This window comes from Planococcus citri, chromosome 2 (assembly GCF_950023065.1).
Source record: "Planococcus citri chromosome 2, ihPlaCitr1.1, whole genome shotgun sequence".
NCBI classification, from domain to species: domain Eukaryota; kingdom Metazoa; phylum Arthropoda; class Insecta; order Hemiptera; family Pseudococcidae; genus Planococcus; species Planococcus citri.
The window spans coordinates 5473949-5493693 of NC_088678.1; the positions used below are offsets into that span (position 1 = coordinate 5473949).

General features: G+C 33.5%; 2 protein-coding genes and 2 long non-coding RNA genes across 4 annotated transcripts; all 4 read left to right on the forward strand.

The window, feature by feature from the left end:
• The first annotated feature begins 1025 nt into the window (after positions 1–1025).
• On the forward strand, positions 1026–4928 carry LOC135837528 (uncharacterized). Its single transcript, XR_010557208.1, has 2 exons — positions 1026–1197; positions 4305–4928. It is a non-coding gene; the product is annotated as an uncharacterized LOC135837528 (long non-coding RNA).
• A 174-nt stretch (positions 4929–5102) lies between these two features.
• LOC135833613 (gastrula zinc finger protein xFG20-1-like) lies at positions 5103–5916 on the forward strand. The gene is made up of 2 exons (XM_065347386.1): positions 5103–5328; positions 5642–5916. Exons 1-2 carry the CDS (start codon positions 5103–5105, stop codon positions 5914–5916), a joined length of 501 nt encoding a protein of 166 aa, XP_065203458.1.
• A 4779-nt stretch (positions 5917–10695) lies between these two features.
• LOC135837524 (uncharacterized) lies at positions 10696–11521 on the forward strand. The gene is made up of 2 exons (XR_010557204.1): positions 10696–10923; positions 11106–11521. It is a non-coding gene; the product is annotated as an uncharacterized LOC135837524 (long non-coding RNA).
• A 5296-nt stretch (positions 11522–16817) lies between these two features.
• LOC135833614 (RB-associated KRAB zinc finger protein-like) lies at positions 16818–18884 on the forward strand. Its single transcript, XM_065347387.1, has 4 exons — positions 16818–16842; positions 17670–17825; positions 18108–18257; positions 18637–18884. The coding sequence occupies exons 1-4, from the start codon at positions 16818–16820 to the stop codon at positions 18882–18884; spliced, it is 579 nt and encodes a 192-aa protein (XP_065203459.1).
• Positions 18885–19745: the final 861 nt, after the last annotated feature.

The following is a 19745-nucleotide window of genomic DNA, read 5'->3' on the forward strand; positions in this document are numbered from 1 at the left end:
ATATTCCTTATATTTTTTATTTTTTCATAGAGCGATTATTTTTCCCTTCGTTCGAGTGCCCAAATATGTGCGGTCATCGGTATAAACATGCTTGCAGCTTATACAAGCATTTGAAGCACGAGTGTAGACGAGAAAAACAGTTTAAATGTTCTGAATGTGATAAGGATTTTTTTCAGAAGAGTAATTTGAAAACACATATTCTCAAGATGCATAAAAAGTTATACCATTGAGTTCTTTTCATAGGTCATTAAAAAAAATTATTCGTTACCTACTTACGTTTTTCCATTTTTGTTTACTTATTCGGTTTTGTATTTTTTTAGTACGTGTGTTGTTTTGAGAAGAAATAAATTTTTTGTTGTTGATTGGTAGACTTGTGTGTAGTTGGCTCATTTTTTTCATACTTTGCATTATGAAATCTGTCTCTCTATTATTTTGTATTCATTTTTATTCTTTTTTTGCTAGGTAAATTTTTACAATTGAGTGTTTATCTTTTTTCTAAAACAATTTTGAAATTGGTTTTCGGGGTAATTTTTGGCTTTATAACTTCATTTGATGAAACTTTTTCAGAAATTTCATGTTTCAAAAATGTACCGAACGTTCCAAGAATTTTCAAAAAGTTGCTGGAGGCTCCAAAATGACTTAGAACCACCAACAGGTGATTTGATAGCGTGTTTAAGTCGGATTGCAACATGAATTTTGAATTTCCAACTTCATTTAATGAAACTTTGTGGAAAGTTCAAGTTTCAAAAATTGGAAATTCTCAATGTGGTAGTTGCTTTTCCCAAAAAAGTATCCCGCAATCTTATCAAATTGCTGTGCATCATTTACTACATGAGTAAAGAATGATGTTATCCATATCGATAACTCTGAGAAAATTTTCTTGTTTGGGCTCATGTTTGTGTTTTGTTGTGGATATGCGTTGTGTTCCATTTTTTCAATTTTTCAATTTTTTTTTTCTATAATTCTCGTATTCTATAATATGCTTCATACTATTTGCTTTCTGCTTTTTACATTTTTATAGAGCAATTAGTTTTCACTACGTTCGGGTGCCCAAATATGTGCGGTCGTCGGTACCAACATGCTAGCAGCTTAATGAGGCATTTGAAGTACGAGTGTGGACAAGAGAAACAGTTTAAATGTTCTGAATGTGATAAGTGTTGTTATCAGAAGAGTAATTTGAAAACACATATTTTCCAGGTGCATAAACAATTATACCATTGAGTTTTTTTTTTTCATAAGTCATTAAAAAAAATTATTCGTTACCTACTTACGTTTTTCCATTTTTGTTTAAGTATTCGGTTTTGTGTTTTTTTACGCGTGTTGTTTTGAAAAGAAATAAATTTTTTGTTGTTGATTGGTACATTATTGTAGTTGGTTGATTTTTTTCATGCTTTGCATTATCAAATCTGTCTGTCTATTTTTGTACTCATTTTCATTCTTTTTCGCTGGGTGAATTTTTACAATTGAGTGTTGTATCTTTTTTCTAGGACAATTTTGAAATTGGTTTCCGGGTAAATTTTGGATTTATATCTTCATATTTTGATGAATTTTTTTATGGAAATTTCCCTTTTTTAAAAATGTACTGAAGGTTCCAAGAAATGTTAAAAAGTCGTCGGAGGCTCAAAAACGACTTGGACTCCCCAGCAGTCGACTTAATAGCGTGTTTAAGTTGGATTGAAACGTAAATTTCGAATTTCCAACTTCATTTGATGAAACTTTGAGTAAATTTCGAGTTTCATAAATCTACTGGAGGCTCCAGAATGGCTCAACAACACAATTTGAAACCATTTCCAATCGATTTGACAGGTCGAAAATAGGACATATCCCAAATTTCAGCTTTCTAGGTCTATTTGGTAAAATTTTGATTTTATTTCTCATTTTTGGCCTGAATTTGATTTTTAAAAATTCAGAAAAAATCCTAAAATACACTTCCGCGCTTGAAATTTTGGCTAGTAATAAAACGTATACATTGATTCATTTCTCAGTGAATTCTTCGTGAGAGAATTAATTCATTTTGGGAAATCATTCATGAACGAATTGATTAATTTTTTGAAAGACCCATTTCGCGAATGAATGATTTATTTTAAGCAATTCTTTCGCCAACGAATTGATCAATTCTCTAAATTATGAATCAATTCGTTCGTAAATGATTCACTGAAAATTGCATATTTTATTCGTTCGCGAACGATTCACCAAAAAATCTTCATTTCGTTCGTGAATGATTCATCAAAAATCGAGTTAATGAATCGATTCGTTCGCGAGTGATTCATCAAAAATTATTTATTTCGTTCGTGAATGATTCATCAAAAATTCAGTAAATGAATCGATTCGTTTGTGAACGAGTCACCAAAAATTATCCAATTCGTTCGCGAATGATTCACCAAAAATTGAATATTTCATTCGTTCGTTAATGATTCACCAAAATGAATGAATCGATTCGTTTGCGAACGAGGTACTTATACGAATCGATTCATTCGCGAGCGATTCACCAGAAACTTTTCATTTCGTTCGTGAATGATTCACCAAAAATTGAGTAAATGAATCGAATCGTTTGCGAATGATTCACAAAATAGGATTCATTTCGTTCGTGAATGATTTGCCAAAAATTGAGTAAATGAATCGATTCGTTCACGAACGAGTCACTTATACGAATCAATTCGTTCGCAAATGATTCACTAAAAATTATTCCGTTCGGTAATGATTCACCAAAATGAATGAATCGATTCGTTTGCGAACGAGGTACTTATACGAATCGATTCATTCGCGAACGATTCACCAGAAACTCTTCATTTCGTTCGTGAATGATTCACCAAAAATCAAGTTAATGAATCGATTCGTTCGCGAACGATTCACCAAAAATCAAGTTAATGAATCGATTTGTTCGCGAACGAGTCTTTTATACGAATCGATTCGTTCGCGAACGAGTCACCAAAAATGATTGATTTCGTTCGCGAATGATTCATAAAAAATTCAGTAAATTAATCGATTCGTTCGCGAACGAGGTACTTATACGAATCGATTCATTCGCGAACGATTCACCAGAAACTCTTCATTTCGTTCGTGAATGATTCACTAAAAATCAAGTTAATGAATCGATTCGTTCGCGAACGAGTCACCAAAAATGATTGATTTCGTTCGCGAATGATTCATAAAAAATTCAGTAAATTAATCGATTCGTTCGCGAACGAGTCACCAATACGAATCAATTCGTTCGCGAGTGATTCACCAAAAATTATTGATTTCGTTCGTGAATGATTCATCAAAAATTCAGTAAATGAATCGATTCGTTTGCGAACGAGTCACCAAAAATTATTCAATTCGTTCGCGAATGATTCACTAAAAATTGAATGTTTTATTCATTCGTTAATGATTCTCCAAAATGAATGAATCGATTCGTTCGCGAACGAGGTACTTATACGAATTAATTCATTCGCGAACGATTCACCAAAAACTCTTCATTTCGTTCGTGAATGATTCACCAAAAATCAAGTTAATGAATCGATTCGTTCGCGAACGAGTCACTTATACGAATCAATTCGTTCGCGAACGATTCACCAAAAATCAAGTTAATGAATCGATTCGTTCGCGAACGAGTCACTTATACGAATCAATTCGTTCGCGAGTGATTCACCAAAAATTATAGATTTAAGATTTCCTTCGTGAATGATGCATCAAAAATTCAGTAAATGAATCGATTCGTTCGCGAACGAGTCACCAAAAATTATTCAATTCGTTCGTGAATGATTCACCAAAAATTCCGCAAATGAATCGATTCGGTCGCGAACGAGTCACCAAAAATTATTCAATTCGTTCGCGAATGATTCATGAAAAACTTATTTAATTCGTTCGCGAATGATATCAATTCGTTCGTAAATGATTCACCGAAAATTAAGTGTATGAATCGATTTGTTCGTGAACGAGTCGCCTATACGAATCGATTCGTTCGCGATTGATTCACCTGCTATTAATCGATTCGTTCGTGAATGATCCCCTAAAAATTGAATATTTCGTTTGCGAATGATTCACCTAGAAATCAATCAATTTTCACCGATCATTTGTAAATGATTCGATTCGATTGTAAACAGATCAATTGCTATACAAATGTTTCTAAAAAAGTGAATGAATTCGTAAAAGATTTTTATTTGAAAAAAAGTCGTCATTATGTCAAGATAACTCATCATTTTACATCTTATAATAATAATATTCTTGGACCAAGGATTTACGCAATATATGTATAAAATGGCTTCTCCACTTGAATTTTCAATGCTTCAAATTCATCATAAATTTTATTTGCCATTTTCTAGGATTCGGACATTCCTCGAACCATACGGACACATTTTCGAACAGCAATACGAGACGTAGATCTACAAGCAATAAAGGTGGATCCAGTGAAATGTCTTTCCCTTGTCCTAACAACTGTGGTAAAGTTTACCAGAAAAAGGGCAGTGCTATGCTCCATGTCAAGTACGAATGTGGTAAAGATCCTCAGTTCGAATGTCGATACTGCCAGAAGAAATTCAAAAGGCCTGATTCGTTGAGGACCCATATGGGTATTGTTCATAAAGTGGTTCTTTGAACAAATATATTTCGCAGTTTGAATTTAAATAGCATTTCATGTACTTACTGTTTTATAATGTTATTTGTTTTTTTTTTTTTTTTTTTTTCAATGCATTTTTTTAAGGGTAAGAATGATACATTTTAAGGGGTTGTATCATGTTGATCAATTTTTTTAATATTTTTTTTTTAAGAACATTCCTATTCCTATACTTTCTGTACTTAATAGTAATAATCGATTTAGTTATTTAAGTTTTAATGTGCATAGCACATTCTACTTATGCATTTTTCAAATTGTTATTGCAGAAGCCAAGTATCAAGAGTTTTGTGATTTTTTTCCTTGTGTGCAATAAATACACGTTATACTGTTTCTATTCTCGAATTATTCCAAAATTTATATCTTTATACGTAATCAACTTTGAAAAAAAAATTCAAATCACAGATCACATTATCGCAGAATTAAATTACATGATTTACATGATTTGTTTGACTTAGGAGGATTTCGAAATGCCATAACAATTGATCAATTCATCAATACGTCTTCGGAAATGGATACTCCCTCATCGTCTTTTCATTCTTCCAACTCGACGACGACGTCTCCTGGCAAACGTACACATTCGAGGACTTCATACGAAGAACAACCGTACCACTGCTTGAATAACTGTGGTCGAACTTATAAATATAGACAGAGTATGATGTTGCATTTCAAATTCGAATGTGGCAAAGAGCCTCAGTTCAAGTGCACATTCTGTAGTAAAAAATTCGCTCATAAAGGTTCATTGAAAAATCACATGGGATTGGTTCACAAAGTGATTGCTAAATAATTCTTAATTCTTTTGTTAATTTGATTGCCATATTTTATAAAATTAAGTATAATAAATTCATTTCTCGAGGTTGTTTTTTTTTCTCATTTTATTGACTCGAAGCTTTCGAAGTAGAAATTGGTTTATTCTCAGATGAAAAAAATTCCACGTAATTAGGATAGTTTTTTTTTGTTTTGAAAAAAATTATTATGATAGTTAATCTGCTGATTATGTTTTCAAACATACTAATCGTAATGATTTGTTTTTCTTTTATGCTCTCGCAGGCAACTACACGAACTCGATGAACTTAATCGATGGAAATGGCATTCAACTGGATTCTAATTTACCGTTTTTGTTGAGTGGTAGCTCCTCTTCTGTGTTCGCTTGCCCAAATAATTGTGGCAAAGTGTACAAGTACAAAGGGAACATGATGCTGCACTTTAAACAAGAATGTGGTAAAGAACCAGCTTACGTTTGTAAATTTTGCCAGAAGAAATTCACCAAAAAAGGAAACCTCAAAACGCATCTGGGATTGATCCATAATAGCTTGGATTTGTGACGTATTTTTTAAGGGATTTTTATTCGAAAACGGTGAATTAATTTTAACATTATTTTATTATGTTTATGTACCTCTATGAGTATTGCATTTTTGATGTGGAATTTTTTTAGCTTCAATATGATACATAATTATGTAGTTCTGAGGTATTATTTTTGTATTACTTTATGGACTATGGTGTTGTGAAGAATATTTCAATAAAGATGCTTTACCTATAGTGTCTAAAATTTGTTTTATTTAATTTTTTAATTTGTATGTCGGATCTTTTTTTTTTTTTTTTTTTTTTTTTTGTAAAAACTGCTTCATTCCTTTACCTTACCAGAGAAGTTGAGGTCATTAGACAACTCTGGGTCAAATTAAAGGCATCGAGTAGGAATGTTATGATCTTGATTTCAAATTTAATTTTATCCTCGGTGTTTGAAAATGTAAAAATTTGTGTCCTTCAAGTCTATAATCAAGCCCCCCCCCTCCATCTTCTTGTTAACAGAAACTTTTTGGTAAACATGGATTCATCGAGGTCAAATTATCCAGTTGTAGGAGCCCAAACTGGTTCTGAGCTCTTGATATTCTTTTGGAAAAATTAACTTTTCTTTAGCATTCTATCCCCGATTGATCAAAATTTTCATGTAAATTGAGCTTTTGATTTGAATTTTCAAAAAAAAAAAAAATCCAAAAATCCAAAAATTGAATTTACATCTTAAAATTTAGACTGGTGGTGTATTTTTAGATGCTTTTTCAATTTTCTTTCTCCAAGTCTGCAATTTGGCGAGTTTGTCATTTCTAAATTGAGTTTTGAAAATCTAGAGTCTTGAAATTGGAAATCTGAAAACCGAGATTCTTGAAAATTGAAGTCTCGAAATCGAAAGCCTTTAAGAATCGAGTGTTTTGATAGTTCAGAGTCTCTAAAATTGGAGGCTTGAATGTCTGGAGCCTCTGAAATCAAAGTCTTGGATCATGTCTTTCGATTTCGCTCACTTTTTTTTTACAATTTCTACCCACTCAGTAGATAAGAAACCCGCAATCACTTTGGTCCCAGCCCCCTCAGGGGGCGGGTGGAGGGCTTCCATTATGTTCACATTGTCTCGAGGTACCTACTCAACTTCAGCAGCCCATTCCTCCAAAACTATGATACTTTGATCAAAACTGATTTCACAGTTCGAAAGGGTATTGAATTTTGAACTTTTTAAGAATTTTGAAATTTTCAAAATTTGAAAGTTGATCTTTCAAATCGAAAGTTCAAACTTCAAAATGGCGCTGTAAGTGGGAGCTGCCAATTAAAATTCTGAAAAAATTTCCATAGATGTACCTTTTGATGCCTTTTCGAAATATTCAAGTTTTGAGATGGGATCTCTCGATGGAGGGGGAGCACCCCCACCCCCAATTTTGGGCAAAACTTTCGAAAAAAATCTGTGGAATGTGGTATATCGAATTGTATGTTTTTGGTAACGCTGAACACGAATATGACGTTAGATTTTTGATTGGACCCCATCCACGGCCCCCAGCACCTCCCCAAGAGGGGTAACTTTAAAAAAATGGTTTCAATCGTGTGACACATGAAATGGTATGTTTTCGATATCACTGAACACGAATATAGCCGTAGTTTTTCAAATTGACCTCACCCATGGCTCCCAGAACATCCCCAATTGGTAAAAGTTCAAAAAATTGGTTAAAGACCATAGATGGGGTCCAACCAAAAATATGACGTCATGTTCGTGTTCAGCGTCACCAAAAACATACTATTTGATGTGTCGCACGAAAAAAACCCTATTTTGAACTTTTACCTCATTTGAGGAGATGCTGGGGGCTGTGGATGGGGTCCAATCTAAAATCTAACGCATATTCGTGTTCAGCGTTACCAAAAACATACAATTCGATATATCACATGCACCAAATTTTTTTCGGAAGTTTTTCTCCAAATTGGGGGTGGGGGTGCTCCCCCTCCATCAAGAGATTCCATCTCGAAACTTGAATATTTCGAAAAAGCATCAAAAGGTACACCCATGGAAATTTCTTCAGAATTTTAATTGGTAGCTCCCACTTACAGCGCCATTTTGAAATTTGAACTTTTCAATTTGAAAGTTCAACTTTCAAATTTTGAAAATTTCAACGGGTTTTTTATCTACTAGGTGGGTAGATATTGTAAAAAAAAATTGAGCGAAATTGAAAGACATGACTTTAAAAATCGCATTTCTTTGGTCGAATTGACATGGAATGACCCTTTTGTAAATTAGAAGTCGTGAAATCCAAGTGCCCTAAAAATTGGGAGTCTCTTGAATCGGAGTCTTGAAATTAACAGTTTTGAAATCAAAGACTCTTGAAAATTGAAAGTCTTGAAAATCATGGTATTTGAAATTGAAAGTATTGAAAGCTGTAATTTTGGAATCAGGAGTCTTGAAAATCTGTAGGTTCTTGAAATCTGAAAATTGAGATTCTTTGAAAATTGGAGTTTTGATATCGATATCCTTGAGAACCGGGTGTCTTGAAAATTAGAAGTCCCTTGAATGTCAAGTCTTGAAAGCGAAGACTCTTGAAAATTGAGTCTTTAAAATCATTACCTTTCTTTGAAATTGAAAGTATCAAAAGCTGGAATTTTTGGATCAGAATTCTTGAAATTGAGTCTTGAAAATATAGGGTCCTGAAATCAGAAATCTGGATATCGAGATTCTTGAAGATTGGCGTCTTGATATTGAAAGTTTTTAGAACCGAGTGTCTCGAAAGTTGAGAGTCTCTAAAATTATTGGCCTGAAGGTCTCGAGCCTCTGAAATCGGAGTCTTGAAAATTAGAAGTTTTGAAAGCGAGAGTCTTGAGAACCAAGTGCTCTAAAAAATTGGGAGTCTCTTGAATTAAAATCTTGAAAAAAAAATGAAAGTCTTGAAATCAACATATGTAATTGAAATCAAAGGTTCTTGAAAACTGAGTCTTGAAAACCAAGTGCCTTAAAAATTGGAAGTCTCTTGAATGAGTCTTGAAAAAAAAAATTGCGAGTCTTAAAATCAACAGTATTGATAAATAAAATACTCTTGAAAATTGAGAGTCTTGATTTGAAATCGAGTCTTTAAAATCATGATTGCATAATATAGAAATTAAGACTGTTGAAAGCTGGAACCTTGGAATCAGAAGTCTTAAAATTGAATCTTGAAAATTGAAGGTCTTAAAATCAGAAATTAAAAATCGAGTCTTTAGAATCGAGAGATTTTCAAGTTAGAGTTTCAAAACCGAGAGCCTTTGAGGACCATACCTGGTTTCTTGAAAGTCCAGAGTATCTAAAATCGGAGTCTTGGAAACGAGAGTCATGAAAATCGGAAGTTTAGAAGTCTGGAAATCGATAGTCTTGTAATCGAGAGTCTTGAAGTCTCGGAATGGAGATTTTTAAAATTAGTATCAAGATGAAAAAGTGAAAATAATTTTTTTTTGTTTTTTTGAGTTACATTACTTTTGAAGAAGCTCAACATTGAATGAGCTCAAATGATTTGGAATCCCTATACTTATTGAAAAATGCAAAATAGCCCTATGGAGCAATTTGAAATTTATAAAATGCTCTGAGCTTGGTAAATAATGATCAGAACCCAACTTGTAGTATGTATTTTAAATACTGTGCAAAATAGACTCATATTTTGTACTCCTCTCCTCACCTGCTCTACTATAATGGGCAAAAGTCAAAATAAACTGAAAAATTGTTTTTTTTTTAAATATTTTTGCTAAATTCTACCAAAGTACTTCAATAAGGTTTTTTTGTTTCAAAATATTTTTTTTCTCAAATTAAAAAAAAAATCCAGGGAGCTTGAAACTTGACGAATGAGGCGAGGAGGTGTGATTATTTTATAATAATTTTTTGCAAATTTCGACTGGTCGAACAGATGTTTTCTGTGTGTTAAAATTAGTATTTAGGGCTAGGACTTCTCATTCCCTTCCCCCCTCCTCGCATCTTCAGGTAATTTCTTTTTGGCAACATTTTTTCGACATAAGTATCTACTTATTAAATTCAAAAATCGACTATGGATGATTAGTGGAACACTGGGGAGGGGGGTATAGTGAAAAAAAAAATGACGAAGCCGAGCTGAACTTGAATGTTGTGATCTGCCTCCCCCCCCCCCCATCATCCTGCTACTTTGTAAATAAATTGATTAATATTTTAACTAATTTTGTACCCTACCAGTTTGCTTATTTTTTTTTTGTTTTTTCTGTGTGTGTTTTTAAATAATGCAATCTTTAATTTACCTTCATATTTAGGGAAATTCTGATGAATAGTTTTTAATCTCGCTGTAATTGTCGTATAGATACAGACGATGATGTTGATGTAGCAGATGACAATGAAGATCGAATCGAAGGAAGGTGTTTATTTTGCGCATCGAGGAAAAACCGAAAAACCAAGACTAAATGTCACATGTGTCGTAACTTTATTTGCAGAACGGACCATACGGTACCATATTGTACGAAATGTGCTTTTAAAACTGTTAATTCAAAGAAGCTGAAGAAGGTTAAATAATGAGATTTGAAAATTATTGCTTTTACGATGATTATATTATGAGACGGATATTTCATGTTATTCTTTTAATGTCAATATATAATTTTTTTTGCATCGAATATAATTTTTTTTTATTTTTGAAAATGGTTCTAGGTATTTACATAATTGCTTGATTTTGATTGTGGATTTGTAATTTTTCAATTTCATGTGTACCTGCATCCCTTCGTTTTAAGTTTGAATTTATGTTGAAAAATCGATAACCATTCGATTCCTTGATCGAATACCTATATACGTACTTATTATATTTTACAGAAGAAGCTCAAATCGAGTGGGAAAAAAGATTACAAATGAAACCATTCGCATGCCCTAATAAATGTGGCAGAAGATACAAACAGAAACGAAACATGGTGTACCATTATCGTCACGAATGTGGTCAAGGTCGTAAATTCCAATGCAAGTTCTGCTTGAAGCATTTTAATAGAAATTTTTCCCTGCATTCTCACATAATCGCTGTGCATAAAGTTACAGATTTTTAATTTCTCGTGTAAGTAAGTGTGATCTAAAGTACCTAACCGTGTGGTAAGCTGATAATATACCTATTAGTATGTCTTGTTTATGTGTGATGGATGAACTCGCATCTTCATTTTGATGCTTAGCTTTTTTTTCTCAAAGTACATGCAAAAATGTTCTATAGCTTATGATTTTTTTTTGTCCTATTTTCATCAGGTTTCTATGGTGAAATCCAAGCCCCATCGATGGGTTACCAACAAATGCAAAAAAAATTAGAATGCGTCGCTTGCGGAAAACGTTTTATATTGATGAAAGATATGCTGACTCATTGTAAATTCAGTTGTGATAAAAGAGCCACGTTCGAATGTAAATTCTGTAAGAAGAGATTCATACATAAAGTATCTCTACGAAGACACACTTTGACCGTTCATAAATCCGAGGATTACGTTTAATTTAAATTTTTTTAGTATCCACATATTGTTGGTTCTTTTGTGATTTTTTACTGTGAGATTGTTTTTTCCTATATTTTCAGTTTATTTATTGATAATTTATTAAGTAAAAAATACCCTGATTTTAATCCTATCAGTTTTGAATTGTTTTCTAGAAATTAAATTATGTTGACTTTCTCAGTATTTTATTTTATTTTTTGAGAATTTGTGTTGGATTATTTGTATCTTTAAATGTAGTATTCATTAGTATTTTTTTTTTTTTTCAAATTTTCATGTTGTAAAAGTTTGTTCACTTCATGTTACGATTTAATGTTATTGTTCGCAGGTTTGAAAACATTCATGTGTCCTAATTTCGGTTGTGGTCGAAGTTACAAGTACAAAATGAATTTAAAACGACATTTATCTTACGAATGCGGCCGTAAAAAGCAATTCGAATGTGAAGTGTGTTCGAAATGTTTTGCTCAAAAAGAGAATTTTAGAAGGCATTGTGCTACTTTGCATGGAGTATTTCTGTGATGATTTCGTCTAGTGCCTTACATATTTTCGTTGTGTACTAAACGTAGTTGTTTTTGCATAAATTTATCTACTGTGAGAATATTGTACCAAATTTTTGTTATCGGATTTAAAATATACTAAATACTTAGTAAAATAAGTCTTATGAGGTAGATTTATCTCGGTTATTTATATATATGAAAAAATTATTTTCATCCTTTCCTAAAGTTATTGCATTTTTATGATTCCCTACCCCTATTTTTTAATTTCGCCTCCCACCCCACCTAAAAAAACGACATCTGAAGCTCTTTATTCAATTGAAAAAGTCGAAAAATAAATGCAATAGAAAAATTTTAATGAAAAATGATCAATTTCTGCGTCTATATTCTCCCAAATATCATCTAAACCCTCCCCCAAACATGTACACTGTACAGTGCCCCCAAAAACTTGAAAAACAAGAGTCTCGAAATCAGGATTATTGAAAATTGACGAGTTTTGAAGGTGTATTGAGAATTGATCACTTGGAACTTGGTTACCTTGAAAACTTGGAGCATTGAAAATTGCGAATCTTGAAATGGAAGCTCTTTAAACTTCTGAAACCGAAAATTTTGAAATCGGGAGTCTTGAAATTGACCCTAGAGTTGGAGTCCTGAAGTTTGAGTTTTTGAAAATTGTGAGACAGTTAGTATGGAAATCAAGAGACCTGAAAATCACAAGTCTTGAAATTGACTCTTAAAATTAAGACTCTTGTGTGTGGGATTTTTGAAATTTTGGAATCAAGAGTTCTTAATTCGAGTTATGAAAATGAGAGTAGAAAAACCAGGAGTCTTGAAATCTGGAATCTGAAAATTGGGAGTATTGAAAAACAGGAGTTTTTGAAATCAGGAATCCTGACATCGAGAGTCTTGGAATCAAACGTTTTGAATTCCAGAGTCTTGAAAACTGGTAGTCTTGAGAATGAAGAGTTTTGAAAATAATTAGTCTTGAAATTGAGACTAGAGTTGGAGTCTTGAAGTTTAAGCTCTTGAAAATTGTCAGTTTTGAAATACAGGGTAAATTATGGAAATCGAGGAGCCTGAAAATCAGAAGTTTTGAAATTGAGACTCTTGAAAATTGTGATTTTTGAAATTTATAATCTTGAAATTTTGGAATCAGGAGTTCTGAGTTCGAGTCTTGAAAATGAGACTAGAAAAACTAGGAGTTTTGAAATCTAGAGTCTTGAAATCGGTAATCTGGAATTAGAAGGTCTTGAAAAAACAAAGTTTTAGAAATCAGGAGTTCTAACATTGAGAGTCGTGGAATCAGAAGTTGAATTCAAGAGTCCTGAAAACAGCTGGTAATCTTGAAAATGAAGAGTTTTGGGAATCAGGAGCCTCGAAAATTGAATCTTGCATTATTTGAGTCTTGGAATTGAGACTTGAAAATTGTGAGTTTTGAAATCGAGAGTCTTTCAAATTGAGGCTCTTGAAAGTTGAAATCGAGAGTTTTGTAAATCAGGAGTCCTGGCTTTGAGAGTCCTGAAATCAAGAATTTTGCAATCAGGAGTCCTTAAAAAAAGATAGTCTTGAAATCAACAGTTTGGGAATTCAGTCTTGAAAATCAGCAGTTTTGGGAATCAGAAGTCTTGAAAGTCTTGAAATGGACTCTTGAAAGTTAAGAGTCTTGATTCATGAAAGAGATGGAAGGGGGGGGGGTCGTCTAAAATTCAAAATTTTGAAATTAGGAGTCTTGAAAATTTATTCTTGAATTAGACATATAAAATTGAGACAGTTTGAGAATCGGGAATTTAGGAATTTTGAGTCTTGAAAATCAGAAACAGTGGAGGGTGTTAAACTGACTTATTTTACATTTTGAGTAACCACTGTGAATATCTTACATCTAGTTTAGTGTAGAGTAAGTAATTTTCCAGAACTGGTTCTAGATATCTGTTGTATTTCACATGTTCTTAAAAATTAAAAATACCATTGATTTATATGCTATTATGCAGTTTTTTGTAGAGCAAGTAATTTTCCAGAACTTATTCTAGATATCTGTTGTATTGTATGTATATCAAGTGTTCTTAAAAATTAAAAATAAGGTGCAGGGGGAAGTCAGAACGGGTTTTTCACTATTTCAACTTTGATCAGCTGTTACTCTCTAACTAATGAACCAATATTGCTCAAATTTATCATGTAGGTTCCCATAAGGGTTCTTTACCTATGGTAAAAATTTCAGCGATATTTTACTCAAACGATGCTTAATTTTTACAATGATATCATAGAAAGCATCGAGTAAATGCTCACGGTTAGGCACGGGTCTGAAAATTTAGATCTTGGAATCAGGAGTCTTAAAATTCAGTGTTGTAAATTAAGAGTCTCGAATAAAGGACATGAAATCAGGTCTTGAAAATCGGGAATCTGGAAATTTGCAGTCTTGGAAAAACAGAAGTTTTGGAAATAATCAAAAGTCGCGACATTGAATGTTTTGAAATCAAGAGTGTCTTAATCCTGAGTCTCGAAATTCAGGTTCATGAAATTTAGAAGTCTTGAAATTATTGAGAGTCTCGAAAATTGATAAGCTTTGTGAATCTGGAGACTAAAAGTTGAGAATATTGAAACCAGGACTATTAAAATTTAGAGTCCTAAAGGAGTATGGAAAATTAAAACCGTTGCGGTAATAGAGAACTTTAAATTTGAATTCTTGGAGTCAGAGTCTGAAAAAAACTGAGTGTTGAAATCAAGGCTGTAAAATTGGGAGTCTTCAAAGTAAAGAGTCTTGAAAACCTCGAGTCTTGAAATCGAATGTGGAAGATTGGGATTCTTGAAATCTGGAGTCTTGAAAATAATTATTGGCATCTTGGAACTGCAAATCTTGAAAATTGGACTCGACTTGGAAATATGGAGTTGGGAAAACAAGAGTCAGGAAATCGAACCTGGAAAATTGGGATCAATTTCTTTTCTCTGTGTCAGGTCAACTGTCTAAATTTCCTTGTCCCAATATTTGAGGAACATCATCCCCTTGTTGTCAATTGTCTGGTCCAGTTTTCCCGTGTCAAAGTCACCATATAATCAACACTTGAAAAGGTGTCTGTCATACTGTCATTTTGTACGTTGCCACATTCACATGGATCATCATCAGCCAAGTGCCATCTGTATAGGTTGGATTTTTAGTGTGTTGTTCCATTTGTCAGTCTATTCAGCGTTTTCCAGAGGTTGTATTTCAGTTGGCTGCTGTGAGGCAATGATTAGCTCATGGTATTGCTTCTTGATACTGTATTCCAGATTTAACAGCGCTCAAATTCGGCAGGAGCACTTAATTCATTTACTGTTCTCAGGAAACTGTGTCTGGATTTTAGTCTGCTCTCTGGTAATTTGTTGTAGCCATACATGGGGTGCAGAGGGTTGTGTGTTGCGTTAGTTTTTTCTGCTCTGGCAGCCACCTCACTATGTGCCTCTGATGGTGCAGTGCTGTGAGTGGAGTCTGTCTGAGACACTCTGTCACCAACCCGCACAACAATTGTTGACATCTACATTTACATTGACCATGTTTTTGTTTTCAACATAATGATGGAAAAGTGATCAATTAATCATTTAGTAGGAATCTTCTGTCCTTACAAAAGTCAGGTAAATGAAAATTTTTGAAATGTTCTCATTATTTCTGATACCTTGATATGCCATCTTGACATGTAGATGTAAAATTCAATGCTCAAAATTTGCATCGACAACTATGTCCACCAATTTTTCAGAATTAAAATTTTTGTTTTAGTGTTTAAAAGTTCGGTAAACATTCAAAAATATGATCTTGTTCAATGAGAACAAATTTTTTTTGGGGCATTGATGAAATTATTCACTTTTCCGCAGTTGGAGTTGTAGATGATAAGATGTTGATGCTGTGGATGTATTTGTTGATGTCGAATTTCACATCAACATTAACATCAACATGTCGACATGAAAATGGATTAGTTTAGTACTCTTAGATAAAGTTTAGTATTGCACCATCTTTGATATAAGGAATTTCTGTTTAACTTTTTGATTAAGTATACAGACTTTTAGTCTGTACTTCTTCAGAAGTGGACTTTGCATCGATGCTGTTTTCAGCATGAGCAATAACCACATCAGAGGAAATAATTTTTGGAAAAAAATTACAAATTTTTAAACTCAAATTTTATATCTTTACAAAGCAGGAGGTTGACATAAATTTTTATGTGAATGTCGACCCATCCACATCCATTACTTTTGGACGCCCCATGTCGATATGAATTTCGACCCTGTGTCGAGCCAATTGTCAACACGAATGCAGATCAACATCAGTCGACAATTACATCAACAATTAGCTCGACACAGGGTCTAAATTCACATCAACATGTGGCATCCAAAAGTGACGGATGTGGATGGGTCGACATTCACATCAAAATTAGCATGGTCATTGTTGTACGGGAATCAATAGGCTTAGTTTAGGGGTACATCTACCTTTTTTAGCATGCACTGATCGTCCCCATAATGGGCAGTGGGCATGCATATTCTGCGACTGAATAAAACTGTGCTAGCACTGATGTATGCAGGACCTGTGGTTTAGCTCCCCATCTGCTGCCTACCAGCTTTCAGATCAGATTTGTTCTAGCAGCCACTTTCATTTCAGTCTTTTCACAGTGTGGCCTGTAGGTGAGTGATCCATCCACGGTCACTCCTGGATATTTAGGGTGGTCAGTGTGGTTCAGCGCAGTGTTTCCCCATTGTATTTTGAGCGGTCTCTTGGCCTCACAGTTTCACAGGTGGAAGAAACAAGTTTCTGTCTCAACTGGGTTTGGCCTCAAGTGGTTGGCTCTGTAGTAGTGTAGTATGCCTCAAGTTCTTTTATTGCCTGATCTTTTGCCTTCTCCAAGTGCTAGTAATTCTTTCCATCTAAAGTCACATAGAACCTCCGGTCTTTAAGCAGTGCCATAATGATTTCTGTTAAGTATTGGTATCTTGAAACTGTAATTCTTGAAAATTGGATTCAACTTGGAAATATGGAGTCTAGAAAACAAGAATCAAGTAATCAAACATGTAAAATTGGGATTCTTGAAAAACACGAGTTTTGGAAATAGACAGTCTTGAAGCTGAAAATCTTGAAAATTGGACTCTTGACTTGGAAATGAAGAATCTTGAAAACCCGTTAGTCTTTGAAGTGGAGTCTTGAAATTTAGAGTGTTAGTTTTAAAATCAGGAGTCTTGAAGGGGGCTAAAAAATTAAGGAACTTGAAAATCCGGATCCTTGAAAACTTGAAATATTGAAATCGAGAGTCTTGAAAACCTGTTGTTTTTAGAGAGTATGGAAAAACAGATTCTTGAAAATTGTGGACAGACTTCTGGTGAAGTCAGTACCTATATTTTAGGGTTATTAGAAATTTCTGCTTTTTTCATTTTCTGAATCAATTCTATACATTTTTTATTCAGTCTCTTCATTATTTTGTAGTTTCAGATTTTTTCTTTTTTAAATTTTTTTTTGAATTTTCTGCTTTAATCCACCCCCCCTCCCCTCTTGAAACATTTGAACAAGCTTCCTCATCCTGCTTTTGCCCAAATTTTTTGCCCAAATTGAAAGTTTGATAAACGTTTTCACCAATGATACTGCATTAAAATATGCTGTTGAGCTCTCGACTTTATAGAAATCGAAGATAGACTATATTATGGACAACATTCTTCAAAAATACATCTTTTTCGCACACAAACGTTTTATTTTTCTTAACGCATGCCATCAATAAGAAAGCACTAGCTTATTTTCCAGGTCTATAGCCAATTCTAAATGCCAACTATCTAATTACGCATGTTTCTCTTACCACAATGATACGATAAAGAGGATCTAACTATTGCTGTTGCAGGATTATCAGGATTTCAAATGACGAGTACACAAAGCCTGAGGAAATCGGGCGATAAAGCGTTCGTCTGTCCGAACATTTGTGGAAAAAGTTACAAGTACAAGCAAAGTATGATGTTGCATTTCCGCTACGAATGTGGCCAAGAACCCAGATTCATGTGTAAATATTGCCCGAAACGTTTCGCCAGAAATTCTACTTTACAATCGCATGTTGTTACTGTGCATAAACTTCTTGATTTTTGAATTTTGTTGTTGACTCATTTCGCGAATTATCTCATCATCGAATTACAATTTGCTGAGGTCTGAGGTAACGCTTTAATAGGTATACCTTTAACACAAACTTACTATGTATCTTGAATGTTAAAATACTTACTTACCCATGGAAGATGTTTCTTCTAAAATCTGAATTACTTACTAATATTTCGAATTTGATATTTTTCAGGCTATCCTCCCAAAGGTTGGGTTTTCTCCAATGATATTTCCGGCTTGAAAATGTTCGAGTGTTTGAATAATTGCGGAAAGCGGTACAAGTATAAGCAAAGCATGTTGTTGCATTTTAGAAACGAATGTGGTAAATCTCCGGCGTACCAGTGTAAACATTGTAGTAGAAAATTCACTCAGAAAGTTCATCTCAAAAGTCACGTTTTAACCATTCATAAAACTCTGGATTTTATCTAAAATTACACAAAGTATACCTACCTACCTACCTCTGGACGGTGTTTAGATGTTTATTTTTCATTTGAAACATATTTTATTTATTTTGAAAATACATTTTGTAAGTTAATATGCCAAAGTTTCATTTATTTCCATCACATCATATGTACCTACTTGCAAGTATTATGTACTTTATGGTTGTTGGGTTTTACATTACGTAGATCGATACACTGAACTCTTTGAATATAATCTGTTCTTCAAAATCACTTCGTGTATTATCTTCTAATTCGCATTATGTGTATATTATTTTGATACAGTGAGCTCATACACCGAAAAAGGTGGACTATTCGCCTGTCTTAACAATTGTGGCAGAATTTACAAGTACAAAAGAAGTATGATGTTACATTACAAGAAAGAATGCGGCAGAGAACCTCAGTATAGGTGTTCGATCTGCTTGAAGAAATTTGCCCACCAATGGGTTCTCAGACAACACGTAGCTCTTAGACATAATTTACTAAGCTCATCTGCGACTGCAAATACCGCGTCGAATTTTACATCGAACTAATCCACTTGTTATGATTTTTCTCGTCAGCTTCAAATTATACAATTACGAAATGCCCGTTTGAATGTCCAAATAAATGTGGCAAGATATTCCAATTAAGAGCAGACCATATGCAGCATTTTGGGTTCGAGTGTGGATTCGATCCGGCATTTAAATGCAATCAATGTGGTGAAAGATTTCATAGGTGGTTGGAACGTAGTAATCATGTATTGATTAAGCATCCTAAATTAGCTGAGATCTTTAAGAAGTGATTTTTGTTCAGTATTTTTAAGTTTAAAAATTGTGATGTTTGTTTAATCGTTTTATTTCTTTACTCGACGATATGATTTATTAATAAATTTTAAAACACGTTGTGTATTTTTGATTTTGATTGATTTGTTTGTTGGTACCTACAGTTAATAAATTTGAAAAAAGGTTGAAAATTGAAAGTAATGAGAATTTTAAAGTGTTGTTCTATTCTAAAAGAGGGATGAAAAAGTTTTGTTTAATTTTAGACTGTTTTTAAAATTGTAGGAGTTGTGATTGATTGGATCGCGATGATCAAATGTTGATGGATGTTGACCAAAGTCGACGAAGACCTTAATTTTGAGATGAAAATCACCTGAAATGATTTTCAAGTCCGAAAATGTCTCTGGAGGGGGGGGGGTAAGGGTTCTCAATGAGAAAAATGGGAACCTCTGCGTTTCAAAATATTTCCTCAAATTCAGGAATGATACCTTCTGATGTTTTGACTCAATTATAGCGAAATACATACCTATTTGAGAAAAAAAATTTCAAAATACAAAATTTGATAAAAAAAAATAAAACGATTTGCAAATTTTCATCTTTTGGAACTGAGCCATTTTCCCAAAACAGTTTGAGTAG

Bases quoted from the DNA above. Each gene is read 5' to 3' on its own strand.
- LOC135833614 (XM_065347387.1), top strand. From the start codon at position 16,818: ATGGAGTCTAGAAAACAAGAATCAA. The intron at 17,826-18,107 runs GTAAATATTGCC...GATATTTTTCAG, and splicing joins CCAAGAACCCAGATTCATGT to GCTATCCTCCCAAAGGTTGG. The intron at 18,258-18,636 runs GTAAACATTGTA...ATTTTGATACAG, and splicing joins TAAATCTCCGGCGTACCAGT to TGAGCTCATACACCGAAAAA.
- LOC135833613 (XM_065347386.1), top strand. From the start codon at position 5,103: ATGGATACTCCCTCATCGTCTTTTCATTCTTCCAACTCGACGACGACG. The intron at 5,329-5,641 runs GTTCATTGAAAA...ATGCTCTCGCAG, and splicing joins TAAAAAATTCGCTCATAAAG to GCAACTACACGAACTCGATG.